This window comes from Astatotilapia calliptera, chromosome 7 (genome assembly GCF_900246225.1).
Source record: "Astatotilapia calliptera chromosome 7, fAstCal1.2, whole genome shotgun sequence".
NCBI classification, from domain to species: domain Eukaryota; kingdom Metazoa; phylum Chordata; class Actinopteri; order Cichliformes; family Cichlidae; genus Astatotilapia; species Astatotilapia calliptera.
In genome coordinates this window covers 9,917,940-9,933,761 of record NC_039308.1, presented here as the reverse complement: position 1 = coordinate 9,933,761, position 15,822 = coordinate 9,917,940, and the positions used below count along the sequence as shown (strand labels likewise).

Sequence of the window (15,822 nt, the reverse complement as noted above, 5' to 3'; positions counted from 1 at the left end):
ACAGGAACAAGTTCTAAACACAAGATAAACAGAGGCTGGGGTCTATCACACCAGGCAAGACCCCAGGTGCAGGCTGTGTAAAGATGCTCCTGAGACAATCCAGCACATAACAGAAGGGTGCAAGATGCTAGCAGGCAGGGCATACATGGAACACCATAACCAAGTGGCCGGCGTAGCATATAGAAAGATCTGTGCCGATTATGGCCTGGAAGTCCCAAGGTCAAAATGGGAGACGCCCCCTAGGGTGGTCAAGAATGACCGAGCTAAAGATCCCGTGGGACTTACAGATACATACGGACAAAATGGTAATGGCTAACCAACCAGGCATAGTAGTGGTGGACATGCAGAGGAAGATTCCCATAGTCATAGACGTAGCAATACCGAATGACAGCAACATCAGGAAGAAGGAACATTTGGAGCTCAAGAAGTACCAAGGGCTCAGAGAAGAGCTCAAGAAGATGTGGAGGGTGAAGGTAACAGTGGTCCCGGTGGTAATCTGAGCACTAAGTGCAAGTAGGTTCTGAAGGAAACTGTTTCCAGGGCCTACTCCGTGGATCGGCTTCCTCCGAGGCGTGGACGTCTATCAGCAGAGAATGTACCTTCACCTATCAGCAGAGAATGTCCCTTAGTCTGTAACACAGTCAAATATATTCTCAAGTAATATTCAAGCATGCCATTCAGCGTGTTAGTACGAGCTCGGGAGCAGCTTGGGAGAACAAGAAAACAGAGACTGCTTTAGATTGTCTTCCCAAAGTGACTCAACTTTATTCACAAGTACAACAGTTTATATAGAGGGTAAAATTCATGAGACAGCAGATTATCAGTTTAAACCAGTACAGACCAAGATAAGGCAGCGTCTTCCTGCCCTTGGGTGAAGAAGCATCCTTTGTGTAGTTTATTAGTTCAGCTACAATTGTGATTATCTCAGCGACATATTTTCAAGGCACAAAACAAAGAGTTCTTTCATTAGTGAAATCTGAAACAAACCATTTGGCCTTCAACAGGCGTCTAAAAGATTAAGAAACTAATGTAGCTGAGGGAGTGATCTCTGTGGTATTTCAACCTTGTACCAGCCTGTGATTCTCACACATCAATTCTTGGGTCAAAGAGAAAAATAACTAAAACAAAGGGGCCTTATTGAATGACAGAGTTTTCCTGCATAATGTCACTATAAAACAATATCCAGTAAATGCTACCATGGTACTAAAATACCTAACAGGTTCAGCAGATCCTGGGAACAACATCTGAGATCTCTGTCCAGAAGAGCGCAGTCCTAGGAACAGCAAAGATGTTGCACAGGATCCTCAAGCTCCCAGGCCTCTGGTAGAGGACCCAAGCTTGAAGAATAGACTACCCACTGTTTTTCCAATTTTCTCTAGTTAGTATTAGTACATTTCCACTGTGCCTTCCTGCTTGTGTTAAAAGTATTTTAGTACTTTAGTATTTAGCTTTGAGCAAGAATTTATTTGAGTGCAACAGTAACATTTGTTTCTTTAAATGGCACATGTCTAAAAGTGCTTTGCCTCTTTCACTTGCAAGTAGTGTTACATTATTCATCTTGTTTGGCCGTCTAACAAAGGTACATCTTTGGGAAGCCCCTGGAAATAGTTGGATTTCTCAATATATTTGAACAAACAAACATTTGACCCATCTGCAAATATGGAAAGTGCAAAGAAGCAGCAAGTCAGGTTTCGGTGCTTTATTGGCACACACAACTCATGAGTTAAAGAAAAAAAAAAAAATTAAAAAGTTAATGGCAGAGGAATCAAAGTTTATCATTTATTTTGACACAATAACACAAGATGAACTGTTTTCATGTAACAGTGCTGAGTTGGCTACTTCATTTAGAAAGACAGCATTGGCATAAAATGAAACATATATAAAAACATGAAAGGAAACATTTTTTTACAAATGTGCTGAACATGACACACAACAGCCACTCAGTAATGACTAATTCAACTACAGAAATCCCTTTTGAGTCCAAATGCATAATCTGTAGCTATAATTCTTATTTTTTTTACTTTAACTGTTGATTCACTTTTGACCAAATGAACACACTCAATACTGTAAGTTGGAAAGAAAAATCATTCAAGAGGTCACTCAAAGCATTCTTTTAACACGGCTACAGCTGATATCTCAGTAAAGAACACAAATTCTTTAAAGCCTGCAGACTGTGCATTTGATATCAATACAACATTTTTGGGCGCACAGGGTGAAAATTAGAGTTTCGCTTTACAGTTTCTATTTAATTGAGATATAGATATCTATATATCTATATAGATATATAGATATATATATAAAAAAAATAAAAATAAGCATTTTACCTGTACAGGAATACTAAGAAAAACAGCAGTAGGACAAAGGAAGAGACTAAAAATGATCAAAGACGACGGAAACAGTTGCATCAGAGAGATGACAAAGCCTCACGGAACAAAAGTGAAAGCCAAAAGACAAAAAGCAAAGGAAAAACTGAGGTCAGCGGACATGGCTCGATCAGGTTTCCAGTACATATTAAAAAGTTCACAACAGCACACTTTTAAACTCTAGGAAAGATCACAGCAAAATCCTCAAAAAGCAAAGACGGAAAGACGGCAAAGTACCATTAAATTTCCTTCTGAAAAAACAAAAATAACAAAAAAACAAACAAACTAGAAAATCATGAATCTCAGTTCAGTACTGTACATTAAGTGCTTTGCCAGAAAGAAAAACAGCAAAAAGGACAAACAATTTCAATCTCATTTGTGAGACTTTTGGTTGTAATACTTCTGGGATTCTTTTTCCCTATCAACTTGGGAATAGTCATCACTTTAACCATCTTCATCAACAAAGTTTAAAAAAAATAAAAATAAAAAATAAAAAATCACTTTTTCATTTAAAGGTATTGATATTTCATCAGCATAGCTCTGATTTGTGCACTGGTCACAATACTTCATTGCGCAACGATGCTAAATATTCATAAGTTTAGTGGAAATGGTTTAGACCGTAAACATCAGAAAAAACTAACAACTACAGTTTCTTTGCAGCTCCTACTGCAGATCTGATCAACTAGAGTTCTTGTAGCGAGCTGTTTGAATGTTTTATAACTTAAGTTGAAAATGTCTCTGTATAAAAAAAGCCTTGTGCATTAAACTGTATAGCTGCATGGCTGCACTCTTTATCTCCTTCATTTTAGAGTGTTTACATCCACTGAAAGCTAAATACATTACGAAAAACCAAAACACAATCCCTTTAATCTCCACAAACTCCATGACTATATGTGGGTTTTTCAAATGATTTTCTCCAAGCCAATTAGAGCAAGCCCAACATTAGATATCAGTTGCTTAGCATCAGTTGTCTGTTTATCTTCATCATTTTCCTTCCATATTTTTCTAAAGCATACTCTGTAATATGTCTCCTGTTCTGAGTAACATTTTGGGACAAAGTTGGTGGGACTTTAAGACAAGGCTGCATCAAAACTTAAATGTAGTGGAATAAATGTATGAAGTTTGTAAATAGAGTGCTTCTTAAGATTTAGGAAACAAACTACACACTTACTAAACTGACTTACACCTTAAAAAATATGTTACAGTTACAACATATATAATACCAACAATAGAAATTAAGTTTTTGGAGAAAATGATTTCTTGATATCTGATTTCCTACTTGTTTTATTTAAATATGCTTACATAAAGATATTAGAGTTTCAGAATTAGCATTTACTCAGTTTTGAAAGAACAGGCAAGCTCCTAAAACGCTAACCTATCTAAAGTTACTTGGTCACTCTACTGTTATCATAACAATTTGCAATGTGTGGCACTTTTGTGGAATCTAATTTAAATTTACCATGCTTCCAAGAATATTTTTTAAATTATTTTACCATAGCTTTGTTAAGCTCTTTCACAGCAGGGCAATGCCATTTCTGTCACTTGGCTAGCTCAATAAGCTAATGGTAGAGTGTCATAACACCTGGAAATTACTCGGTGAAAATAATCAATTCATAATAAATCTTACACAATTATTTTAAAGCTAGGCTACATTTCTAAAGACAGTATGAAAAGCTCATGGAAACCCAAAGCAGCCTGTGTATCTGTGACTAAGATTCACGTGCCGGTGATCAAGAAAACTCAATGGCCATTTTCCATTATTAAGACAAATCCCTGCTGTACAACAAGGAAAGGCTCATCGCTGGTACTTTACGAGCAATGTCAAATCAAAATGACACAGGCTGCGTTAGGCAATAATCTATTATTGCCTAACACAACTAAGATTTAACAGCGACGCAAAAAAAAAAAAAAAAAAAAAGAGCTTCACAATCTTTTGATAGTTTTAGGATCTTAACAATAATGGCAAGAGTAGCTAAGCTTTGGACTGACTAAATCATTTTGGCCTAAAACGGTGTGATTATGTTGCAGCTCGATATGATTAACCACATCTCAAATCAAAGTCTATACAATTAGCACAATAATAAATTCACAGCAATCAGAAATGAGTGAGAGGAATGTGTTTCCCTCCTCTTCTGAAGAATCTCTTTCCTCTTAGTAATGTCAGTATCCAGAACTCTGTTCAACAGATCCTTGTGGAAGGTCATTATCCAGTGACCATTTGAATGGAGACTAATAATCATGTCAACAATAATAAATAAATATGTAGCGACACAGGGAACGGGAGAACACAAGGAAAGTGAAAGGCACCATTCTGCTAAAAGTAAATGTGAAAGAGTGGATGGAGCAGTTGCAACACACTGCCATAGACGTTGAATGATTTTGTCATCTTTCTGACTTGTTCTACAGTCTCAGTTACTTTTCAGCTTTGTCATTTTAGAGTCATGGATTTAGTCAAGTCATTATCCTTGTTTTAAGGCAGAAATGTGGGACTTCAAGACACTTTTGCCCCCCAAACACTGGCAGCAACTCAAAGCTTCAGTCATTGCTGTGTTGTTTAAAGGAAAAAAAAAAAAAAAGAAGAAAGAAGGTCCGCTACAGTCGCTGGCTGTTGGGCCTTGCTTCAGCCATCGTACTGCTGCTGATAGCGCCGGTTCAGCTCTCGCAGCTCCTTCTCTCTCACCCGCCGAGCCTTGTTGGATTTGGTTGAGCGGCTGGAGCGCGTGGACTGGGATGACTTGGTGCTGTGGCAGCGTGAGGACGCACGCTTCAGGAGGTTGTGAGATATGCAACGCTGCAGGTTCTTCATGGACGACGAGGCTGCCATGCTGACGATCCAGGGGTGCTTGAGGGCCTGACCGGCGGTAAGTCGCTCACTGGGATCCACTGTCAGAACACGCTCTACAAAGTCTTTGGCAAGGTTGGACACACTGGGCCATGGCTGCAGAGGGAAGACAGGCAAGGGAGAAAGACTGAAATAAAACCAACTGGTTGAATTTTACCAAATTTCTTTATATACTTTATAGAAGAGGTTCATTGTATATTAGGTACAACTAGCTGAAACTAATGATAAGAGTCGAAGCAGACTGAAGCAAAAACATTTCACTTTCCATGCATCTCCTTAACATAACAGTATATACAGAAGGCTTGTAAAAGCTTTGCACATCTGATAAAACCAACAAATTTTCTCTGAAATACAAATCGGTGGTTGTCCAACAGAAAAAGCTTACTGATGTGCAAAATATTTACGCCAAGAATATATGGAGAACACTTTCATTGGAAGCCACTTTCGGTCCCCCAACAAAAGTTGCAAAGCAAAAAATTTGTGTTCAAAGAGCATGAAATGAGTAGCTATAGCATTAATCTTGAGAAATGTTGGCAGGGTTTTTCCCAGTGGACACAAGATGGCAGCAGAAACACAAAGCAGCAATGAGCAGTACTAGTAAAGCATCTACAATAAGTTAATTAAGTTATTTTATTAAGCAAATTAAAATTGCCCAATGCATACATTTTGAGTGGCTGTTCTCAAGATGTTAAAAGTTAAAGCCTTTTACTCTCGGTAAAAGCCTTTTTTAACGTTAACTCTGACATGGACTCTTTTTACTGTAAGTTCCTGGTGATGAGTTAAACTATTTCTACTTAGACAGGAATTGGGAACATCCATCCTGCATGCCTCTTCTCACACACACACTTTACATAATGTCCTGCTTGGCAACTAGCTGTGTTTTCAGTTTCCCAGCAGACAACTACCCCACTTCAAATCCCACAGCAGGTAAATCACCAGTGCTGGCTAAAAATACATGACATATATACATATAACCCACCTCAATACAATTCTCCCCCACCCTATAACAATGACTGGGCTGTGTTATATCCTGAAATGGAGCTGTAAATGTGAATATTATTTATCACAGCTGTAAAGACCAACGTCCCCAAGGGAAGCACATTCAAGCCTGCTCTACCGCAGCTCCTCCAATCAGGACAAGCTTTTCTTCAAGAACAGCTTTGGGATTTCTCAAAAACATTGACGTGACCACACGTACAGAAGGTCTCTGACTGGCATTACTGGCAAACCCTGACGAATTCACATAAGTGAGGCTCATTAGTCTGATTTGGTATCTTGCAAAAGTACTGCCCATTTGGTATAGCTTTCTATTTACTTAATTATTTATTTATTTTCCGCCTTCGTTGTATATTGGTTTCTCTTCTTCTTACTTTAGCACCTTTGTGGTTCAGCTACCCAATTTCGCTGTGCAAGAAACTGCACAATGACAATAAAAAGCTCTAAGTCTCTAAGTCTAAGTATTTAGCTCTTTTGAGGGCAATGCTCTGCACTCATATGGAAGCAGTTCAAACCTTGTGAATGGTTTGACCACTAGTAGACATTCACAGGCTACTAAAGGATGGGTTACGATCATTAGCCAACAAATGTTCCTGCAAATTGTAGTGCAGTAATGCACCACAAAACACTGCAAGCTAGCAAACACGGATAGGCATTAGATTCAACTTAGTCTTTTGAAAACTGAAACTGTTCAACAATATGCTTTAAAACATGCACACAATATTTTATGGTGAACAAACATTGAATGAAAACACCTTTATGAAGAAGAAAACTATAAAACAGCAAAATGAATATTTTTACAATGAAAAAATTGTAAAAAGGCTGAAATGACGTGTGAAATGTGATTTACTTTCATAGCACTAAGATTTGCCTACAGCAGGCAGCTGTTTTTATGAGAAAAAAAAATTTTTATAAGCCCACCATGCACTCCTTAACTGGCCATGGACAGCAACTAGCTAATGAGCACAGACGCTATAACCTCAGCTACATCTTTGAGTAATGGTAGATCAATGAAAAATGTTGCTCTGTATCTTTTGGACGTATAGAGACAGCTGTTTGGAAATTTTATAAACACTGTTTATAATTTGTCCCAGAAATGTCCTGAGAAAGTAGCTTCTGCTGTTTGTTGTTTTTGCCAAAGAAATGTTGTGAATGTCCAGAGATATTCTTCTCGTTACTCTCGAGGTCTTCTGAACTGTTTATAAAGTACAAACTTATCCTCAAAATGTGTAAAGGTCGGTTCTAGTGAAAAGCTCTATTTACTTATTTCAAGGAAAACTCTGTATGCAGCACAGCTGGTTCAGCCAGAGTCTGTGCTGAAGCAAAATACTGGCTCCTTGGAAGTGTTTTCAATTATTAAACATCCCTGATCTGGCCTTATCTTAGCTGTCAGATATTTGAGAAGTTAAAAATCTGGCCAAATCCCCAGAAAACTCAGATGATTCAACTGCTTCTCATTAAATATTACAAAACTACTCAGCGATTATTCACGCTGGAGTGGTTGTATGTGGGGCAAACATTAACCACGGGCCCCTTTGGTAACATTAACATCCCACACTGTGAAACAAAGGAATGGACTACTCAGCATTCTTCTGAATTGATTTAGAAAAGACAAATTACTGAGAGTGCTCCAGTGTACAAGGTACCAGTTTACGTGAAATGACACATAAAAAGTGGAGAATTGTGAAGGATTTGAAGTCCAAAAAAAGACACAGTGTATGTATCTGGGTTACAAACGTTTCACCTCACAAGCTTAACTTCCTGGAAATCTGTTGACAAAGCCCCCTGCAGTCTGAGGAATGCATTCCTAATACGACCGAAGTGTGCTGGTGTAAGGGAAAAGTGAGCAACAGATTTAACTCCTCACCTCTCCAGAAAAGCTGTATTTCCCTTTGAGGATCTGCCGGTAGAGCCTCATGCGATTGTCGTCCTCGAAGGGCATGGTTCCACTCATCAGGATGTAGGAAATCACCCCAAGCGCCCACATGTCCACAGCGTTTGTGTACGGCTTCCTCACTAGGATTTCAGGCGCTATGTACTCCGGTGTGCCGCAGGTGGTCTTCATCAAACACTCGCCTCCCTTTTTCCTACTACTGGCCAAACCAAAATCAGTGATGATGATCTTGGAATCAGGTCCCGGGTGGTAGTAGAGCAAGTTCTCAGGCTTCAAGTCTCGGTGAGTGATCCCCAAAGTGTGGAGATACTTGACGCCATCCAGCACCATCTGCAACACCCGTGTGGCGTCCCGCTCTGTGAAGGAGCCGCGTGCGATGATCCGATCGAAAAGTTCTCCTCCAGTGGCCAGCTCCATGACCATGTAGACACGCTCAGCTGTCTCGAAGACCTCCATGAGTTGGATTATATTAGTATGACGAACACGACGCAGAACACACAGCTCTGACTCGCACACCTCCCTCCCCTCACGGTACCGGGTCTCGATCATTTTGATTGCGTATGGCTGTCGGGTGCTCTTGTGCTCCACGCGGACCACACGGCTAAAGCTTCCCCGGCCTATCAAAGCTTTGATCTCGTACTTGGCTGTAACCCGGGGATCAAACTTAGCTCTGTATTTCGCCACTTTCCTTCGCTGAGGATCCGGCAATTCGGACAGGTCCTTAGGGAGGTGAGCTGAAGCGGTGGGAGTGGCAGTGTGAGACTGGGCTTGATGTGGGGAGGTGATCTCTGCTTTGTCACCTGCTCCGCCACCAGCCACACCCATCTTGCTTCCAGAGCCATCCCCTCGTATGAAGTGCTTATAGATATCTGTCTGAGGTTGAGGATCAACCTGAAAAATACACAGCACAGTTCATCAAAATACACAGAAGATCAATGAAAGAAAGAAATCAACTAAAAAAATACCATACTAAATTATACTTATATTCTTTGTCTATACAATGTCTACAGTTACAGATTAGATGTGTTCAAAGCAGCCAGTCTCCACACTGCAGCTTTGTGTAGTAAGTAGGAGCAATAGATATTTTACAGCATTTCTGAATAAATCAATTTTTTTTTTTCAGTTGGTAAATAAAAAGACCAATAAAATGTTTTGTTGCACCCACTAATCAGTCTCAAAACCAAATATGTTCAGTGTAAAGTAACAAAAGAACTGCGGCTGAGGTGATAGATCAGGTTGTCTGCCAATCAGAAGGTTGTTGCATTGATCCCTGACTCTCTCTTGTCCACATGAGAGAGGCATCCTCGAGCAAGATACTTAACCCCGAGTTTTCCTGATACATCCACAGTGTGCCACAGACAAAAGTTATGTATGAATGAGACCCAATTGTGAATTTTGAGTAGAGAGGGACTAAATCCATTTACCCATTAGCCACATTCAAAAAGATTAGATATATAAATTTTTTAGTTTTACTTTTAAAAACACAAATTAATATTAAGTCAAAAGACTACCAGATTAGTTTTCTAACAGATTCCCCTCAAATACTTAGGACTAAAAAAATATTATATGAAGAGACATTGTTTAATCATAGTTGTGTTGTAATCTAGATCTTTTAAAAGCAAAATTTCATGTTGAAATAAATGTACCTATGAAAGCACTTTGACTTTGTATTGTTTTCCCTCCTGTGGATGATGATGAAATATTCACATCATTCAAAAGCCGCATATGTTATTTTCCTTTTTAACCAAACAAATTGCCTCCAAAGTGACTTTAAGCCATTTCGGACAGCTCCACCATGTCACTGTATCTGGACAGTGAAGCTGTTGATATGCATGATTACATACGCCATAACCATACCGTTAACAGTTACAGCATCTTTACTGACCTTTTTGACCAGGTCCAACTTAACATCCTCTGGAGGCTCAGGGAGGACCTTACTGTTCCGGCACCCCATCACATCACCTTGGGCCACTGCCCAGTCAGCCACACAGGCCACCAGGAGCCCTGCCTCATCACCGCCACAGCCGATTTAACAGCAACATCCAGGCTGCACCCAGACTCAGCTTGAGGGTTCATGAATAAAGTGGATTACATCCACTCAAGTACCAGTGAGCTGGTATCAGCAGTTACAGTACATGAATGCGATTGAGTCTGGTTTAACAACTCCCAAGTGCTCATGAATACATCTTGAATGGGCCTGCAGCTTACGCAAATCTCTGGTACTAGTTGTCTTCAGTGTGCTTCGGTAGGCCTGTAGCAGGGCCACACAGTCAGATGTTATCAAGGATGCATCTCAGATAGGATAATGTACAGAGAAAATGGAATGGATACAGCCGGCAAAAAAAAAAAAGAAGAAAAAAGTTTGATCCGAAAGGGAGCCGTTAGCCTGAGCGTTATCCAGCTTTTCTAAAGCAGGCTTAACCGGAGCTGCCTTTAGAGGGAAAATGCAAAGTTGTCCTCAGGACTCATTCAAAACTTCCAGGGAAAATAAGACCACCATCAACTACGCTATGATCCATTGGGAAAAGCTGCAATGTCAGCAGCGGTCTAGCCACACATGAAGCAACTCCCCTGGAGAATCACAAGCTGAAGAACAGTGAAGGGAGGCTGTGAAATGCAAAGAAAAAATTAAGCACAAAATAAAATATGAATACAAGTTTGTGTGTTTATCAAATGCAGATATGACAGCAGGCATCTTTTAACATACATGCTTTTTGGTCACTCATTTTAACACTATTAAAATTAAGTATACTTTTATATGGAAGTTGTGTGATGAGGCCATACTGTCAGACTCCCAGCAGAAATATATGATCAAAGCTATTAATACATGTTTTGGAATGACTAAGACGACATGTGACAGGCTTTGCCATTATGAAAAGAGAGCACCAACACAGATGGTCACATATCTGAGCTGGAAGGCTGGTCGATATACTTTATTTTTATTTTTTGTTTGTACAAAATGTTTAGCAACCTACCACAAAACAAGAACTAAGGAGTATGTTACAGGCTGAAACTAATAAAACTGAAAATGGGTACATTTACTTAAGAAACCTAAAGCAAAACTACACTTAACTTCGAGATTTTTCTTTTCTTTTTTTTTTTTTTAAGTGAAGGCCTTTTTCGTGTTTATTTTTTTATGATAAAACCCACTTTACCTGATTTTCCCCAACCTTTAGTAACATTAGGGTAGTCTCTAAAAGTTTTCACTAAGAACCCAGACATTAAAAGCGTAAGAGTGACTCTGAATCTCACCTCTCGACTTACCCGAGATAGCGAAGTGTCTAAGTACGCTAACTAGCCTGCTAGCAGCAAGGCAGGACTCCCAACTTTTGCCAAATCCAGCCTCCTCACCCCACTCTCACTCAGCTGGGCTCTCCATTTTCACCTCGTAGTTTCCCAACTTTACTCCCGAGGACAAACAACTCAAATCCATCACGGCCTTTCTTGGCGACACTTTGTCACTTTTAGAGTTTGCTAATTTGTTTTCATGGTGTTACAAAATGTTAAAGAAGTGTACAAGAACACTCAAAGTCATCCCGTCGGTTGCTTTTCTGGACGGTGTTTTTCAACCAGGACCACCTTCCCACACCCACAGAGAAGCGTCAAGAGGCGCCGGCGTTCCGGCCTAGACTTTCAAAATAAAGCAGATTATAGTTAAATAAAAGACTAGTATCCAGCCATCCACTCATTATTCATTTTTATAAATATGCAGCTCTACACATATAAATCTGGAAATATACTGTCTTCATGTCTGCACTGTGTTCTTCTTATTGTCCGTCTATTCTGTTAAGTGCATTGAGAGCAAAGAAAACAATTCCTTGTGTAGAAAGTGTAAGGTGATTCTAATTTCTGCATTAAAATATAGATACTTTTGAAATCTAGTATCTGCAGATACCAAGTACCCATACAAAATAAGTGTAAAATTAGAAAACTATACTATAGAAAACTATATTCCTTACGTTGAAGTAAATGTTGAAAATACGTCTTTATATATATATATAAAGGAACATCAAGCTCGACTTTCAAATTGCTTTCCTAACTTTGTAAATACAACCAGGAATTAAAATTTAGTAGATCTGTGTTTAAAAATTCAAACACAAAGATGAATTAAATGTAAAAGTCAGCTCATACATTTGCACTATAGTCTCATTTCAGCGCAGTGTAAAAGTCTTTGCTGTGCTTTGCTGACTTTTATGGTGATGCTGATTTGCCCTTGTTCCTCCTCAGACACAGAGTGGAACAGATAAGACAAGAGGAGTGAAATAATAAAAGAGTTTACAGAATCACCTCAGTTTGCCATAGGACTAAAAAGACCTTTGGCAGCTACCTTTCTCCATGCTACAGTGCTGGTGGCATGGTTCAGCAAACACACAAAATTGAATAGATTGCCCCCTTAGATTGGCTTGTTGCCACTGATCGTGATCTAATCGTTTAGTGTATTCCTACTTAAGAAACATAAAAATGATCACAAGTGACACGTAATGACTGTAAAGATGCACTAAATTAACTCAAAGATGCAAAACAATTATAGAGAGACACAAAATCACCATAAACTGATTGTAAGCAACCACAGAAAGCTGCATGATGATCACCCAATGGTACCAAATGAGTACAAAGACACACTCGGTGACACAAAATGATCACAAACGGATGCCAAACAAATATGAAAAAGTAACGCATAGTGTGTGTGGCTGTGGTCATTAGGAACTAAAGGCTCTATTGAGCTCTCGGTCATGATCTTCTAACAATAGTTGCATGTTGACATTTCAAGAAGATTGTTCTTGGTCTACTCTTATTTTGAAAGCTATATCATTTTGCTTCCTGTGCACTTTACCTGTTTGTGTCTAACTGTACACATCTCTCCGCTTCCACCCAACTTTTTTTTCTCCCCTTTTTTTTCTTTTTTTTCCTCTGTAAAATCGGACGACCTCCCTCGGCTTGTTTCGACCCCGTTAAGTCCTCACCGTCACTTCCTGGATACAGAAAGAAGTCCCTATGACTTTTTTTTTTGTCTTGAAACAGTACAAGAAAGTTTAGAAGTTATGCTTCCAACTAAAGGAGTTCCACATAGGATGACTAGTATCTGACCCTCATTTGATATGGACATGCCTCAAGTCACAACATCTGAGAGAATCTGTGATGTTACAGCTGCTGCAGCTTTCCGCAGACATCTGAGAAAAATATAAATGATGTGGAGCAAGTGAAAATTTTACATTATAGTTAGTTTTATTATTCCTTTATGTGATGGTATCCCACTGAGGCACTTTGGGGAACCACTGGTGATCTTTGGGGTATTTTTATGCATTTAATTCAATGCAGGCATGCAAATAAAATTGAGGCCACTTCACTCGCCTCCACTCTGAAAACATAATTTATACAGGACTAAACCATATGTCGAGGAGCTCTCCCTGCCGTGCAGTTTCTACAAAATTAAATGAAAGCATGCATATGTTTTTGTTTTAAACAGATTTCATGTGGTTAATTATATGCTTTGGTTGTGTTTAAAGATATAGGTTTGCAGGACAAAATGCATATCAGCTGTAGTCTGATATGCTGAGCTTTGCATCAGTGAAGTAAAGCTCTTACAGGATTTTTCCACACGGTGTCACTGCTAACATAAAAGTCACTCCAAGGCTACCTCAGACTGTAAAGTACTTTTAAGCCATTTTATTAGAATAACTTTTTCTTTACATGCCTCCACTGTACTGGGATGAGTAATGTTCAGTTTCACCCTGCTTGATTCACGAGCAGTATAATAAACAACGCAGGTCCTTGGCTTTGATATTGATGTGATGGAGCATACTGGACTCAGTGTTGTAGACTCACTTGACCAAGGCTTGTGCAGCTTGTGCAGGGCGCAGCAGAGTTTTGTGGAGCAGCATTAAAAGAATAGAGAATTAGTAATAGGAAGACAAATGTTCCAGAAAGAGAGGCAGAGACAGTAAAATTCATCTTATGATGCCAATAAAGCTCCCTGAATTGGATTGAGGGAGTGAAAATGAGTGGGGGAGAAGGGTGGGGGTGACGGAGGAAGACAACGGATGACAGATGGTGGGTACCAGACAGAAATATAGGAAGAAAGGAATGGTGGGAGGGGGTAGAAAAATGAAGCAGCAGAGAGTAATCAAAACGGAAAGAAGGAGATAAGGAGAGAGAGAAGAAGACCCGCTGCAGCCATGAGGCAGGGACAGGGAGAAAAGGATGAGACAAAGAGAGAGAGATAAAAGCAACGAAAGAGATCCTCTGAGGGCTCTTGCTGCCCATCCAGCCTCTCTGCTCTATCTGCAGTGCAGCTGAGGTCAGGGCCTCTCCAGCGCTGCAGCCCGCTCTGCTACGTCGTCATCTTTGTGATTGATCACCGCTTTGTCGCACTCTGATCAAGATGCTTTGTCTGAGTGCCCTGCTTCTATTGACACTCGTGTGTATTCCTCTCCATCGCTACTCTCCCAGCGCTCCATACCCACATCTTTCTCTCTCTCCATTTCCACTTGTGCTGTCCTGTTACTCACACTATTTTCCCCTTTCAAAGGTCAATATCATCTATTAGGTCTAAATTTGCTGACTGCTGTATTATTTATCCCTACAGAGAAGGAGGAGATTCTCTATTAAAAGCTCAGTTGACTCCATCTGTGTCTCTGTCTCCATTAATATCCCCATGATAGTTCCCCCTCATTTGGGTGTAGGTTTGTGAGAAAGAAGAGCTTTAAAGTGTGTGCCGCATGTTTCTGCAGAGGATGAGTAAGAGCCCGTGAGAGTTTCCAGTGAGCGCATAGAAGCAGTCCGGTGCTGCGAGACAAAAGGAGAAACTCTAGAAGATGACATCCTGTTTCAGATTTGATCCTTGTCGTAGGATTTTTCTGTTTCTGCAACTCCCCCTGCATCCAGACCGAGATCACTACTGTACGCTGTCAGTACAATCAGGTGATAGTAAACTCACTATTGATTACCACAGGCACATTACTCCCTCAAGGAATATTGCGCGACTACTATACTGACACCACAGGAGATAAAAATATCATAAACTACAACATACTCCTTCTCAGGATATTATTGACCACCATACGCAAGCTATTAGTTTCCATATCACGAGAATATTACAGGAATTTTATTCTTGTCCTGAGGTACTGTATCTACATGGTAAGTGTCACAGATATTGTAGGGTTTTTATTTGGTCCCTGTTGAATAGTGCATGTCTGGGACACCTGGTTCTAACTTTTACAGTCCAGCTGATGGCCAGTAAGTGCTTCTGTGTCTATTTTTTATTGGCTTTTTATGAGAGTTTTGCAAAATCGCTGGGGAAATATCTCATCACCATATAACAGATTCAAGGTCCCCGGTGTCCCTGAAAGTTGAAGATGCTCTAAAACATCCAACTAGTAAATTCTTGTGTAACCTGCTTGTACTGAACTCTGTAGCCATACACGCAGGAAGATAACCAGGTATGAGGGAAGGAAGGCGTAAACACAACAAGAAGACTGGACAGGAACAGATATTGATAAAGTTTAAATATAAATGTTGCTCTACGTTCATAGAAATGACTAGCAGTCAGGTTTGTCTGATTGACTGTACTTTTCTCCCTCTTGTATACTTATTCTTTTTTATTGCCTCAGTCTTTCTCAGGTCATTGTTGGCATCATGCTCTCTCTTTCTATTTTCTGTCTCTCATAGTTAATAAATCAGGTGCCTCTTTGACTTCCTACAAGTCTAGTCTGTCTTTTTGACAGTTT

General features: G+C 39.8%; 1 protein-coding gene across 1 annotated transcript; it reads right to left on the bottom strand.

Moving 5' to 3' along the window:
* Nucleotides 1-4,260: 4,260 nt before the first annotated feature.
* pskh1 (protein serine kinase H1) lies at nucleotides 4,261-11,691 on the bottom strand. The gene is made up of 4 exons (XM_026172963.1): nucleotides 11,360-11,691; nucleotides 9,981-10,702; nucleotides 8,069-8,986; nucleotides 4,261-5,301 (listed from the first exon to the last, which is right to left on the bottom strand). Exons 2-4 carry the CDS (start codon nucleotides 10,047-10,049, stop codon nucleotides 4,984-4,986), a joined length of 1,305 nt encoding a protein of 434 aa, XP_026028748.1. The 5' UTR covers nucleotides 10,050-10,702; nucleotides 11,360-11,691; the 3' UTR covers nucleotides 4,261-4,983.
* Nucleotides 11,692-15,822: the final 4,131 nt, after the last annotated feature.

What these genes read in the sequence shown, in the direction of transcription:
- pskh1 (XM_026172963.1), bottom strand. Translation starts at nt 10,049, where the DNA reads ATGGGGTGCCGGAACAGTAAGGTCCTCCCTGAGCCTCCAGAGGATGTT. An exon ending in AGTTGGACCTGGTCAAAAAG is followed by an intron (nt 8,987 to 9,980) that starts GTCAGTAAAGAT and finishes TGTATTTTTCAG; the next exon opens with GTTGATCCTCAACCTCAGAC. An exon ending in AATACAGCTTTTCTGGAGAG is followed by an intron (nt 5,302 to 8,068) that starts GTGAGGAGTTAA and finishes TTCCCTCTGCAG; the next exon opens with CCATGGCCCAGTGTGTCCAA.